The sequence below is a fragment of the Chanodichthys erythropterus genome, chromosome 21 (assembly GCF_024489055.1).
Source record: "Chanodichthys erythropterus isolate Z2021 chromosome 21, ASM2448905v1, whole genome shotgun sequence".
Classification (NCBI taxonomy): domain Eukaryota; kingdom Metazoa; phylum Chordata; class Actinopteri; order Cypriniformes; family Xenocyprididae; genus Chanodichthys; species Chanodichthys erythropterus.
This window is the reverse complement of record NC_090241.1, coordinates 30,978,086-30,993,392: the sequence shown is the minus strand read 5'-3', so window position 1 is coordinate 30,993,392 and position 15,307 is coordinate 30,978,086. Positions and strand designations below refer to the sequence as shown.

The 15,307-nt window shown below is 35.2% G+C and overlaps 1 protein-coding gene across 1 annotated transcript; it reads left to right on the top strand.

Annotated features, from left to right (window-relative positions):
* The first annotated feature begins 104 nt into the window (after positions 1-104).
* capza1a (capping actin protein of muscle Z-line subunit alpha 1a) lies at positions 105-14,625 on the top strand. Its single transcript, XM_067373151.1, has 10 exons — positions 105-309; positions 810-877; positions 5,019-5,082; positions 5,815-5,866; positions 6,139-6,202; positions 7,306-7,512; positions 7,982-8,061; positions 9,995-10,145; positions 13,066-13,128; positions 13,271-14,625. Exons 2-10 carry the CDS (start codon positions 839-841, stop codon positions 13,409-13,411), a joined length of 861 nt encoding a protein of 286 aa, XP_067229252.1. The 5' UTR covers positions 105-309; positions 810-838; the 3' UTR covers positions 13,412-14,625.
* Positions 14,626-15,307: the final 682 nt, after the last annotated feature.

Below are 15,307 nucleotides of genomic sequence, written 5' to 3'. Positions count from 1 at the left end.
ATAAAATGTCATTATGAGAAACACTCTTTTGCGACACTCCCTAAAACCCTGGTGTTACATAACATCCGTATGGGAGCAATGCTTTTCGTGGATAGTTCATTACCTGGATGGGATTGTTTAATTCAAAATTCAATGAAGATTGGTAGATCTTTATTTTAGAAACTAGACGTCTTCATTTCCGTCAGAGAAACGTATATATTCCAGTAGTTATTACTATGCATAACCAAATATGAAAAAAAAAATATATATATTGAGCAGACAATATATAATTGACAAATTTAGACATTAAATATGAGCAGTTAAATCAAGGTAAGATAACACTAATACTAGTAATTAATTAAATATTTGGTTTACCATACTTATATAGAAACAAGGTGTGTTTATTTCTTTTAAAACATAGAATCTTGTATTTTCGGGTATTTCAAGATTTTTTAATATTTGGTACTGAGAACAACAAACAATATACTTGTATACTGGAAATTCAAGAGCATAAATAGTAAGAGATTACAAAATTTATGAAACAAACGTAATCTTCGACAGGTTATATGCTTGGATAATACTGTAAATGATTATTTCGCTTAAATACAAATGGTTTAATACTTTTTCAGTCTTAAACCTTTACTGAATCAAAACATAAAGAAAAAAACAGAAATGTCTGCTAAAAACACATTCTAATATATTTTTTAATTAAAGATAACATGGCACACAAAGTGAAATAAACAAACGACAATATCTAAACATAACTTTGAGTAGGTAAATATGCAATTTTAAACTCTTGTCATGTTTATGATTGTTTTCCCGTGATGCAGTTTGACAGGGCAGGTCCAATTGAGCCAAGATGGCGGACTTTGAGGAACAGCTTACCGACGAGGAGAAGGTATATGATTATCTATTCAGGCTTCCTGATTTATTTTCTCTTGTCTTTTATTGGCACACGAATAACTTTTATATTGTCATGAACATGTCGTATATGTTATTATGCACACTGGATGTTTTAAAGTCTATAAAATCCGCGATGAAGAGCGTGCTAAGGAAGCTAGCAGGCTAACTGAAACTCGATCTAATCGATGATCGCACTCTCAGAGACGCTATACTGTGTAGATGGTAACTGAGATTAGCGATTAATATGCTTGTTACGTGTTGAAAATGCATTCTATGGGACCATATTAAGCGGTTTCACATCAACAACGGAAGTATTATTGAGTTTACGGACTATTAGTAGAGGCTGACTGGTGAGGCATCTAAATAAGGGAAAAAATCACTTCATCAAGATTAACAATTTATATGTTGTTTATAACGGCATGTATATTTACAGTAATGTACTTTTTATTCTCTGCCGTATAACTTGGCATGTTATGACAGTTGAGTGTCACATAACAAACTTATTTTAGATCACTATTGCTATATAAATGTGTGTGTGTGTGTGTGTGTACTTGTTTCTAATCTTATCGTATATATAAATGGCTTCATTTCGTTTGCCGCTTTGGATTTGTGTACTAAGCCCAAGGGGAAGTGCTTTTCTTGCACTGAAACAGGGGCGCAACCTCAGCTCTGGTCTTGTTTGTATTCTCAGCTGAGTGTGGGTGACCCAGCCCTCTTTCTGCATGTTCTTACATGCGCGCGGCTCTTCCGGTCTCACGCCCTCTCCCTCTGCCACCGTGCCGATGCGAGTCACGGGCTGTTCTAATGTGCGGATGTTCCCCTCCGCCTCTGCAAACGCGAAGCAGTCGTGTAGAGGCCAATTGAAGGAGGGAAGAAGCATTTCAGAAATGCTTAGATGTGGAAAGCTTGTTGCAGCTGCAAACTGCTCAAGATTGAGAAGCATAGATGTGTCATTTAGATACCCCTGATATATTGTTTAGCATCAGTGAGAGCCAAAGATTGCAAAACTTGTTCTGTGCCTGAGGGCACATTTTTTATGCTAAAGAATGTTTTTTTTTTTTTTTTTTAAGTTATTATAGGTATAGGATAGTGTTTAACACACTATTTTAGTATGTTTCAAAGTTTTAAAGGGATAGTTTAGAAAATTCTGTCATCATTTACTCCTATTTAAGTTATCCTAAAACCTATATGAATTTATTTCTTCCACTGAACATGACTGAAGATATTTTGAAGAATGTCAGTAACCAAACAGTTGATATATATTGTTTTCTCCCATACTGTTTGTCCATCAACTCTTTGGTTACCCATATTCTTCAAAATATCATATTTTGTGTTCAGTGGAAGAAATAAATTCATACAGGTTTGGGATAGCTTGAGGAGGAGTAAATGATGACAGAATTTTAATTTTTTTAGTGAACTATCCCTTTAAAACGTTGAAACATACTAAAATAGTGTGTTCAACACTATTATCCTATACCTATAATAACTAAAAAAAAAAAAACATTCTTTAGCGCAAACTCTGCCCTGAAGCACAGAACAAGTTAGGCAATCTTTGGCTCTCACAGATGTCTTTTTCTGGACATTTTGGTGAACTAGAAGGAGTTTTGTCATATTAATTGAAAGCAATTGTATGGGAAATGAGCAGATTTGTTCTTCCTACTAAAAGTGCGAGCAAGACGGAGAATTCAACCACCAAAAAAAAAACATTCTTTTAAAGGATTAGTTCACTTTCAAATTAAAATTTCCTGATAATTTACTCACCCCCATATCACATATCATCCAAGATGTTCATGTCTTTCTTTCTTCAGTCGAAAAGAAATTAAGGTTTTTGATGAAAACATTCCAGGTTTTTTTTTTTTTTCCATATAGTGGACTTCAATGGAGCCCAAACGGTTGAAGGTCAAAATTACAGTTTACACGATTCCAGACGAGAAATAAGGGTCTTATCTAGAGAAACCATCGCTCATTTTCGGTAAAAAAAAAAAAAAAAAAAAAAAAAATATATATATATTAATATATATATATATATATATATATACGTTTTAACAATAAATGCTTGTCTTGAACTATTTCTCTTGTTCTCTATTAGAATTCCGGCAATGTAGACACTGCTAAGTGTATTACAGCCCTCCACAGGTCAAAGTTTGAACTAATTGTTATATACTACTTGCACTAGCATATTATATATGGCAATTCAGTTCAAACTTTGACCTGTGGAGGGCTGTAATACACTTAACAGTGTCTACACTGCTGGAGTAAGAGAGAAGAAGAAAAGAGCTAGTTCAAGATGAGCATTTATGGGTTTTTTTTGTTTTTTTAGAAAATGAGCGATGGGTTCTTCAGATAAGACCTTTATTTCTCGTCTGGGATCGTGTAGAACGCTTTGAATCTGCACTGAAACTGTAATTTTGACCTTCAACCATTTTGGCTCCATTGAAGTCCACTATATGGAGAAAAATCCTGGAATGTTTTCATCAAAAAAAGTAATTTCTTTTCGACTGAAGAAAGAAAGACATGAACATCTTGGATGATATGGGGGTGAGTATATTATCAGGAAAATTTTAATTTGAAAGTGAACTAATCCTTTAAGTATACCAGTGGAAAACAGGCTGTTGTTCTATAGATTTTTGAGTCATTTGTAGATTTTCATTAATTACAGGCATTCAAATTCTGCAGAAATCTGAGGCTGATGTGAAGCACTTTGGGTGTACAGTAGTACATAATAAAGTGCTATGTAAATGCTTCATTCATTTATACACTCTGTAGATATTGTGTGGGCAAGTTATTAATGCATTGACTACAGTAATTCATTCATTTAACCTCACTGCTTATCAGTAATCAAGGTTAACATGTTTAAGCATGTGACTAGACAAGGAAACCAAGAACACCAAATTCTTTTTGTCATGGTGACTGGAACAGAAAATGTGAATGTGTGCTTTATTTCTGCATCCATAGCAAATTTAGGTTTTAGAAATGCTGTCATGCAAGAAAACATCCCAGGGTCCAATACATTTTGCCATGCATGCATTATTATTATTATTATTTCAGAATACTTTGATGAATAGGAAGTTCAAAAGATCTGCATTTTTTTGAAATATAATTTTTTTTGTCACGTTATTAATGTCTTTACTGTCTCACTTTTGATCAATTCAATGGATCTTTTCTCAATAAAAGTATTCATTTATTTGAAAAAAAAAAAAAAAAAATTATACTGATCTCCAAACAGTAGTTGGAAGCTAGTTTATGTGTTTGTTTCCATAATATAAAATATTTCCTTGCGTATTTATGACAGACACCACAAATCGTTGTCACCAATCTTTGTCTCTTGATGAAATTGCAACAGTCAGAAAAACGTCAAGACCAGTCATGATTTTGTTGCACATATTTTAGCTTGTTTTGGAGAAACTAAATTTAGGCATCATCCTAGATAACGTCTACACTTTCCGCAGAATTTAAAGTTGTTTTACGATGTGCAAGTTGTGACATATTTTCTTCAGTAGATGGTTTGCATGTCTTTGATTCTTACAATGTAATTTAATCTACTGCATTTCCAAACAACGTAACCAAATTGGCCGTTATTATTATTGTGATTTATTTTTTTCCCATTTGCAGGTTGACTATAGTTAAGTGTGGACGGAATATTCAACAGGTGGTCTTTACAGTATTTGTTTGTTAGGTTTGTCAGTAAAGACAGACCCTGTAGAGGTTCTGGAAAGAGTCCAGAATGGGAGTCGTCCATGGAGCCAATGCAGGACTCGGTGTCACTGCCTGGCCCATTATGCTTACATGTGCACTGCTAAGAAAAGCCTCAACCCTGCCGCCTTCTAAGGAGTGACTCGATGTGGGCACAGTGTGTTACTAAGGCATCGTTTGACCTGTTTTCAAAGGAAGCGCAAAGTTGCCAAAATCGTTTAGCCGATAAGTGTTGGTTAAGTTGTTTGTGGCTCTAAGAGTCTTTGGAAATGCATATGTCTCATAAAACTAGTTTGTATACGCATAACACCCCACCCATTCTTGAAAGTGACAGTTTTTCTTGGGTTTCTGAAAGTGTAGGGTTTAAATAAACACTAGAGAGGAATTTTGCATGTGCAAGCAGCGCTCACATTTTCATAAGTTTTACATTTGTTTTTCCACAGGTCCGCATTGCTGCAAATTTTGTCATCCATGCTCCCCCTGGAGAGTTCAACGAAGTCTTCAATGGTAAAAAGTTCATGATAAATGTATACAGATATCAAAAAGACAGAGCACACCCGGCATATTTTCTACTTCCTTCATTTAAGAGCTTAAGATTTTTTAATGTTTTTGAAAAAAGTCTATTTTGCTCAGCAAGCTTGCATTCATTTGATTAAAAATACAGTAAAAACAGTAATATTGTAAAATATTATAACAATTTAAAGTATCTGTTTTCTATTGTAATATATTTTAAGATGTAATTTATTCCTGTGAATGATGACAAAGCTGAGTTTTCAGCATCATTACTCCAGTCTTCAGTGTCACATGATCCTTCAGAAATTATTCTAATTTGTGGATTTGCTGCTCAAGAAACATTTATCAATTTTGAAAAAGGTTGTAATGCTTAATGTTTTTTTTTTTTTTTGGAATCCTTGATACATTTTATACAGGATTTTTTTTTTATAAATAAGTTGTATTAAAGTTCAACAGCATGTATTCAAAATAGAAACTTTTGTAACATTATTATTATTATATTATATAGGCATTGACACTTACTTTGATCAGTTCAATGCATCCTATAATATTAATTTATTTCCACAAAAAAAAAAAAAACTTACTGACCCCAAGTTTTTTTTAACAGTAGTGCATGTTAGGTGGAATTACATTATAACAACAATACTGTACATTTAAGATGCGGTGTCACTCGCTGACATCATAATGTTCACATTATATCACATGACACCTTTTCTTTGTTTTCAGATGTGCGGCTACTGCTCAATAATGACAATCTGCTCAGGGAAGGGGCGGCTCAGTGAGTAGCCTGTATTTATTGTACTATCTGAATGCATATTATGTTACTATCCTTCTCGTCTCCTTCATAAGTCTATTTTCTTTAGCCAAGATTCTGTCCAACACAGGCATTCATGCACATCCAGTTTTCAGTGTCTCTTTCAGTTTAGAATCCTCTTCACAATATGAATATATTTATGGAGAAGTGCTATATTTAGCTCTGTGGCTTTATCAAAAGTCCTTAATAAGATTTTTTTAAATCTGATACTAAACATTGTTTTCTGTTTGTGACAGTGCTTTTGCCCAGTACAACATGGATCAGTTCACACCTGCTAAACTTGATGGAAGTGAAGATCAGGTGAATAACATTGACATGAAGTGAAATGGATCCTATTTACTTTCTTTAAGGGATGATTCAACCATAAATGAAAATTCTCTCATCATTTACTCCTCCTCATGCCATCCACAATGTATATCACTTTTTTTCTTCAGATAAACACAAAGACTTTTAGGAAAATAATCCATCTCTGCGAGTCCATATAATGTAATTGAAAGACTGCTGCTTGTTTGATGCTTGAAAAGCAACACACAGAGATCATGATGGTAATCCATACAACCCCAGAGGATTGAATCAGTGTCTTCAGAAGCGAAACGATAGGTGTGTTCAAGGAAAATACTAATATTTTTTTACTTTTTTAACTATAAATCATTGATTCTACTGTCATATGAGCGTTAACGAGAGGAATGTTGTGACACGTGACGTAAGTGTGTTGTGAAGCTTGCGCGAGAAGTGGTAACGTCACGATCTCTGTGTGTGGTTTTTCAAGTGTCAACCAAGCGACACCCATTCATTGGCATTATATGGACTAAAAACAACCCTTCAAATCTTTGTGCTTATCTGAAGAAAGACAGTCATACATCAGGGATGGCATTAGGGTGAGTAAATGATGAAATAATTTTTGGCTGAACCATCCCTTTAACACTCATTCCTTGTCATTTTGTGCATGATTCACCAGTGCACATTTTTCCAAAGAAAATTATGTTTGTGTTTGGAACTGCTTGTCAAAAATGTGCATGAAATTACTTTACATAGAGACGGTCACCTTAAAGGGATAGTTCACCCCAAAATGAAAATTCTGTTATTAATGACTCACCCTCAAGTCGTTCCAAACCCGTAAGACATTCATTCATCTCTGGAACACAAATTAAGATCTTTTTGATGAAATCTAAAAGCTTTCTGTCCCTCCATTGACACCTATGCAACTACCACTTTGACGCTTCAATGTTTATATGTGAATAAAAGCCTAAATTCCATCTGTTCATCATATAAAGCGATCGAGTCTCTTCAGAAAATTTGGACTAAACCACTCAGTTCATATGGATTAGTTTTATGATCTCTTTATGAACATTTTGAATTTAAATTGTACTCCAAATTGAATTTAAACTGCTTCCAAACTGCAGGTTTTGATCACAGAGCATGGAGACCTTGGCCACGGCCGATTCTTTGACCCTCGTAAGAAACAGTCATTCAAGTTTGACCACCTGAGGAAAGAGGCGACTGACCCACAGTCTTATGAGGGTGAAGCAGCTCTCAGGCCGTGGAGGGATGCTTGTGATGAAGCTCTGAGGGCGTATGTTAAAGACCATTACCCCACTGGAGTCTGCACTGTGAGTTCACTAGATCGCATTTTGGGTTATGTTAAAGGAATAGCTCATTTAATCAGGGCTGTCAAACAATTAATCGCGATTAATCGCATACAAAATAAAAGTTTGAGTTTGCCTAATATATGTGAGTGTACTGTGGGTAAGTATTATGTATATATAAATACAAACACATTCATGTATATATTTGAGAAATATTTACAACTATATGTATTTATTTATATTTTTATATAATTTATATTATATATAAATATTCTGTACATAAATAACATATTTCTCTTAAATATATACATTAATTTGTGTGTATTTATATATACATAATAATTACACACAGTACACCCACATATATTAGGCAAACTCAAACTTTTATTTTGATTAATCGCGATTAATCGTTTGACAGCCCTAAATTTAATAAAGCAGTGAGTGTGTTTTCATGCCACACGTTTGCTGATTTTTTTTGTATTGGCGTCTTTAGGTTTATGGGAAAACCATTGATGGACAGCAAACCATCATTGCCTGTATCGAGGGTCATCAGTTTCAGCCCAAAAATTTCTGGTAATTTCTTTATCCTTCATCCTGTTTTTAATAGCTCTAAAGGGTTAGTTCACCCCAAAATGTAAATTCTGTCACCATTTACTCACCCTCAAGTTGTTCCAAACCTGTATGAGTTTCTTTCTTCTGCTGAACACAAAGGAAGATATTTTTAAGAATGTTGGTAACCAGACAGTTACCCACATTGTTCAAAATATCTTTTAGTTCGGGAGATAAACAAACTCATACAGGTTTGGAACAACTTGAGGGTGAGTAAATGGTGACAGAATTTCAGTTGTGGGTAAACTATCCTTTTGAGTCATCATTTATTCACCCTGGTGTTGTTCTAATGCCATATGCCCTTCTTTCTTTTTTCCGACCACAAAAGGAGAATATTTAAAAAGTGTCCTGCTCGCACACGGCCAAATTATGGCAGTGAATAGCGACCACAATCAAGCTTTAAAAAAGACGTAAATGTATCAAAGAATGATCCCATGCGACACGTGCAGTATATTCCAAGTGTTCTGGAGGTATATGATTGGGTTAGGTGAAAAACAAACTGAAATTTAATTTATTTAATGAAAATCCTGGCCTGTTTGTCTTCTTTGCATGACTTTAGCACTGCCATTAGAGCTGCAGTTCACTCCGTTTCGCTCAGAAAAAGCACACATGTAGTGAGAAATCATAATTGATAAAAACGTGACAAAAAAACAATCCATGTACTTTCTTCTCTGATGTGAATATTGATGTGAAGTTATCGCATTCACATCTGTTAATGTGTTAACACTATGACTGTTTGAATTTATGTAAAATGGTAACACTTTACAATAAGATTCCATTTGTAATATTAACTGAGGTTAATAAATGCCGTCGACCTCTAGAGATGTTCAACTCAGTGGAAAGTACACAGATACTTTTTTTATTATTATTATTTCTAGCAGTGGTATTTCATGTTGTTTTTATTAATCAACATCCTTGATTTGGACTGCAATAAAATCACAGACTAAACCCAGTTAATGTTGAAAATACCTTGCATTCCCATTAAAACAATTGCTTCAATGTATGAATTTCCCAGAATGCACCTGGTCAAGTTGGTTGACAGAAAGCCTATTGTACTAAACTGTGGAAAATAGTTATAATAATGAAAAGGTGTGTCCAGACTTTTGACTGATACTCTTAGAATGCGTTTTTCCATTCCACTGTGCTATATTTGCATTGTTTTTCTATGTAAACAAGCTAGATGGACGTGTTTGAGCATTAAGCTTGTGTCTTCTGTCTTTTGCAGAAGTTCAGAAGTTCAAAAGAAGTTCAGCTTTAAAAAAAAAAAGGTGTCTTCTAGACCTTGCGTTTATCCCCCATTCTACTACCTGCGTCTCGTGTTTTTCAAAGCAAAAACTCGTTCTGTGTGAATGGACCCTAGTGTGTTAAAAAAAAAAAAACATAATAGGTGATATTCACTCTTTGCTTTGAATGAGGCTCCGCTCTATGCCTGTCGCAGTTACCGGCTTAGTTCCAATTATGATATGTGATCTTAAGATGTGTGACATGAGCTCTGCCCCACCCAGATCATGATCTTACTGTATCTAGATACAATTATGTCTTTTGAATGGAGAACAGGTGCACTAGACAGCAAAGGTCGCCTACACACTGTACTGACAAACTAGCTTTGCTCTTTCACACACAAGGACAGCACAACACATTGCTTAACGGCACAAAAGTATATCTGTCTTTGAGATGTCATATCCATAACATGGATTTCTAGGAATTAAATAGTGAATGGTCTTTGCATACTATAGTAGTAATTCTGTGCGAATAATTATGCAGGATTGCATGCAACATTGTTTTTTTTGTTTTTTCTACAATAAAACTACCAGTAATGTCATCAGTCTTGTGTTTTGTTTTTTTTTTGTCCATAAGACTAATAACCTTTGAACTTCCTCCATTTCTCTGCATACAGGAACGGGCGCTGCCGATCGGAATGGAAGTTCAGCATTTCTCAGCCCACTGCTCAGGTGGTGGGAGTGCTGAAGATCCAGGTTCATTATTATGAGGATGGCAATGTGCAGCTGGTCAGCCACAAGGATGTGCAAGAGTCTCTGGTCATCTCTGTAAGTTATTTGAACCTGAGCTGCTTGGGTTTTGTGAGTCCTTGAACCCAAGACTTCCTGTTAATGAGTCAGTACAACACAAACAACCTGCCTGATTAAGGAACTGCCAGCTGCCCTAAGAATGATATTGCTAATGACAGTGGGCGAGGTGCTGTATTAATAGATAAAGCAAATGAAGTCTTTTTGGTACATCTGTGAATACTGTTTGTTCTTTGAGCTCTTGTTGTTGAGTTCTTTGATTTGCATAGTTAGCTCTGTTTCTGCCTGTCAGAATATTTACTAGTTCAAGGGATAGTTCACCCAAAAATGAAAATCACCCAGTGATTTACACGCCCTCAAGCCATCCTAGGTGTATATGACTTTCTTGTTTCAGTCGAATACAGTCGGAGTTATTTTAAATAATGTCCTGGCTATTCCAAGCTTTATAATGACAGTGAATAGAGAAGCCCAAAAAAGTGCATCCATCACAAAAAAACTCCACAAGGCTCCGTGGGGTTAATAAATGCCTTCTGAAGTGAAGCAATGTGTTTGTGAAAGAAAAATATCCATATTTAAAACTTTAAAAACTAAAATAGCTTCCAACAGACGGCCACATGATCTTGTTAAATTAAATGCTATTTGGCCAATATTAAACAAGGATTTTATTTTGCTGTAAAGTGTAACAACAGTAATCACCAGGCCATTGGTGCCCTCTGCAGGCATTTGTTATAATACATAATGTACAGAAGTTGATTATGTTATGTATATATTACATTATGTACTTTAACTGCCCTATTTTAACAATCTAAGCGCATGGTCTGAAGTGCATGGCGCAGGTGCGTGTCCGAATACACTTTTGCTTGTTTAACGACAGAAAAAATGATCAGTGTGCCAGGCGCACGGTCCAAAAGGATTGTACCTATTGTCTTAATGAGTCATGGGTGTGTTTTGGACGTAACGTGCAATAAACCGATCAGAGTCTCATCTCCCATTCTCTTTGAAAGCCGGGTTGCTTGCACCATGGCGGATTGCTAATTACATATTTAATGAAGACACCCTCAACCTGAAGAGTCAGTACAAATACATGTGTATTGCCATGATTGGTCAAATAAATAGGTAATTCTGATACATGCAATGAATATCCATTATGGTGGTGCATTTGCGAGTTTTGCAAATAGTGCAGGACGAGAGTGCATTTGCTATTTAAGCAACGCAGGCGCTGGGTGTGAAAATGATAGCTGCGTCAGGCTGAAATGAGCAAAAAACTCTTGCGTCGTGCCTGGTGTCGCATTACGCCAGGTGTATGATAGGGCCCTAACAGTGTTGTTCAATAAGACTATATGATTACTTGCTTTTAAACCAATTATTATTGCCTCATTGTTATTATATATGTATTTTAAGACATTTTAAAGGCTATAGTTCACTTAGGTCTATTTTTATTACCACAAAAATGATTTTTCTAACTCGATTAATCGTCAAAATAATCAGCTGATTACTCGATCACCAAAATAATTGTTTGTGACAGCACTAGATTAGTTAAAACATTTCAAACTGCACCTGTATTGTTTTGCCTTTTATGACTTTCAGTCAAATAAAAGACTATTTTTCCAGTCATATACATTGACGGTTTCTTAAAAACGGTGTTAAATTATCATCTCGTGCACCCAATATTGTGTATCGTCTCGTCTCGTGAGCCAGGAGTATTGTCATACCCCTAGTAGTATATATTAAATTGGGATTGGGATTTCGAGGTGTACAGTTTGGCTTGCTATAATGTACTAGACGGCCTGCTGCCTCATAAACTTTCACAACCATCTCAGTTTCCCAGTGCTTACTATGGCAACATGAGAATGATAAATTCAGTAACACCTGATGTTCTTCCTTTTGCTTTTCATTTTATGTTTGTGCCACATGCTTCCTTTTCTTTGAGAAGTTAAAGGGATAGTTCACCCAAAAATGAAAATTTGATGTTTATCTGCTTACCCCCAGCGCATCCAAGATGTAGGTGACTTTGTTTCTTCAGTAGAACACAAATGATGATTTTTAACTCCAACAGTCAAATAATGCTAGTGGATGGGAACTTCTACTATAAGAGTAAATAAAACTTGCATAGACAAATCCAAATGAAACCCTGCGGCTCATGACGACACATTGATGTCCTAAGACACGAAACGATCGGTTTGTGCGAGAAACCGAACAGTATTTATATCATTTTTTACCTCTAAAACACCACTATGTCCAACTGTGTTCAGCATTCGTTTAGTGAGGTCTGATTGCGCTCTGACAACGGCAGTGATGTCTAGCACTCATTGAAGTATATGCACGCGACCACTGCCGCTGTCAGAGCGCAATCAGACCTCACTAAACGAATGCTGAACACAGTTGGACATAGTGGTGTTTTAGAGGTAAAAAATGATATAAATACTGTTCGGTTTCTCGCACAAACCGATCGTTTCGTGTCTTAGGACATCAATGTGTCGTCATGAGCCGCAGGGTTTAATTTGGATTTGTCTATGCAAGTTTTATTTACTCTTATAGTAGAAGTTCCTGTCCACTAGCATTACTTGACTGTTGGAGTTAAAAATCATCATTTGTGTTCTACTGAAGAAAAAAAGTCACCTACATCTTGGATGCGCTGGGGGTAAGCAGATAAACATCAAATTTTCATTTTTGGGTGATCTATCCCTTTAAAAAGAGAGAAATAATATAAAAAATATATATCGCCAAAATGAAATAAAGCCATAATTTTATTTTTATATATATATATATATATATATATATATATATATATATATATATATATATATATATATATATATATATATATATATATATATATATATATATATATAAAAATATTGGAATTTCACATTAGTAATTATGGGTGAGCTAATATGGTGCTTTTGATTTTTATTTATTTTTTGTTCTTATATTTCAACAGAATGAGGTACAGACTGCCAAGGAATTTGTCAAAATCATTGAAAATGCTGAAAATGATTACCAGGTTTGTTTTCCAGTTGATTTTGTTTGGTTAGTCATTATTTTACAGTTCTGTCATTGAATGGAGGAAGAAATGAATTCTTCTGTAGCACCTGATGATATCTATGATGTGTGAAGTGAGATTTCCCCTGCCGTTTGCTTTTCAGACGGCCATCAGTGAGAACTACCAGACCATGTCTGACACCACCTTCAAGGCCTTACGTCGGCAGCTTCCCGTCACCCGTACCAAGATTGACTGGAACAAGATCCTCAGCTACAAGATTGGCAAAGAGATGCAAAACGCTTAGACACACGGCATGCCTCCGCTCCTGCTCGCGTTACAAGCAAAGAGACAAGCTACGAGGGGCCCATATCTAAACCTGAACCTACACCTGAATCAAGGGCAGGGCCAAGGCGAGAAGGTCCTTCGAGAAGTGTGCTAAAAATGTGTCTGTCCTTTTTTTTTCGTTTGTTTGTTTTCCAGAAGCCACGGTTTGACCTCAGCTGAAGAGACTGCCTCCTTTTCTGTATTGTAGGAGGGCTGCAAGCTTGTTTTAATGGGTTTAGCAAACGTTTTTGCTGTTGAACAAATACCTCCCATGACACCAGTGTACACAGTCACAAATAACCCCCCCAATATCACTTGCGCCACCCCCTAGATCAACTCTCCCGATGCTTGACACACACTGAACTTTTTGCACTTAGCCCATATGATCAATTGAGTCCGTTTAGTTTACTTTTTTTAGCAAGTCGACACTCCAAAGTTTTCCTTCATGTTTAGTCATTAGATATCATTTAACCATACGTAGCCCTGGCTGGTTATAAAGAATATCTTTACACCAGTTACGCATCACCACGTTGTTTCCCATCATAATATTTGGTCTTTTTAAAGCATTGTTGTAAGGTGCCATCATTTGAATGTGCTGTCAATTGATCACAGAGAGGGTTGTGCCAAAGTGAGCATTGCATTTGTACAGTAAGTCATTTCAGGTTACTGTTCTGTGTGGAAATGGTCCCATCGTCGTGCTCTGGTGTCTAAGAATGGTATATATATACTGTATGCAGTTAAACAAAATATTTGTTACCCCTCACTTCAGCCTCCTACCCTAGCTTTTATTGCTAACTATTTTTTACAAAATGTAAGAACAAATATGATCCCAGAGGAATAAATGATTTGCACCAAACTGACTTTTTTTTTCTTTTATAATATATGGTAACACCATTTTAATGTCATATATTATATATAATATTAATTTTGTTTAAAATGAGGGGTATACATTTGCTCTAATTCTTTGTATCGTTTAGTAATGCATCGTGAATTCTGAAATTTGGCCCTGAATCGGTTGTTTTATTCAGTGGTATTCATAATTCTTATTTTTTTTATATAAAATATATTATTATATCAGATTATAATCATTTCTGTAAATGATGCATTACATTTTCATTGGTGCATTTCTGCACACCTGCTTTAAAATGCTAAAATGTTTGTTTGATTCTGACTATAAAAATGATTTTAAAAATATGTGAAGTATATATTATTATGCAACTAAGTATTCTCATACTAAATGTTTTGGCAAATGTAGCAAGTCTTCTTGGGTGTGTTCATACAGATAATTTATATAATATACATTAGCCTCATAATTTAACTTATTTTATTATCTAATTTCATTTTAATTGGTGAGTGGTGATGTTGTCCCCTCAGAATTGAGCATTTATTCAACCTTTATTAGGGGATTTTTCTAACATATTATAGAGAGTTTCATTGAAGTATGCAAATACTGGATTTGAATCAATTAAATAGGCTTACAACAGAAACTGCATTGTTTTGAGAGTACAGTGTGCAGTATGCATACTTTATACTGCTAAAATACTAAGGCCTGGATTCACTGACAGGGTTTTAAGGCTTCAATTAGGAAATTTAAGTAGCTTTTATAAATGTGCCTTAGAAAAAAAAGAAAAAAAAACATTACTTTTGAGCATCTTGAGACAAAACAGTGGCACTGATATATTTTAAGAAATATCAGTGCAAGTTGCTTTCAGCTAAATCAGCTCAAACATGCATTTAAGCATTGTCTTTGAAACCGGTGGTAAAAGTAGTGTGTTAAAATACTATTCTGAACAGCCCATTTCACTATTCACTTAAAAAAATAAAAAGAGTAAAGAGTATATACTGCGCCCTATGCTAGTATTCGCTATGCAACTCT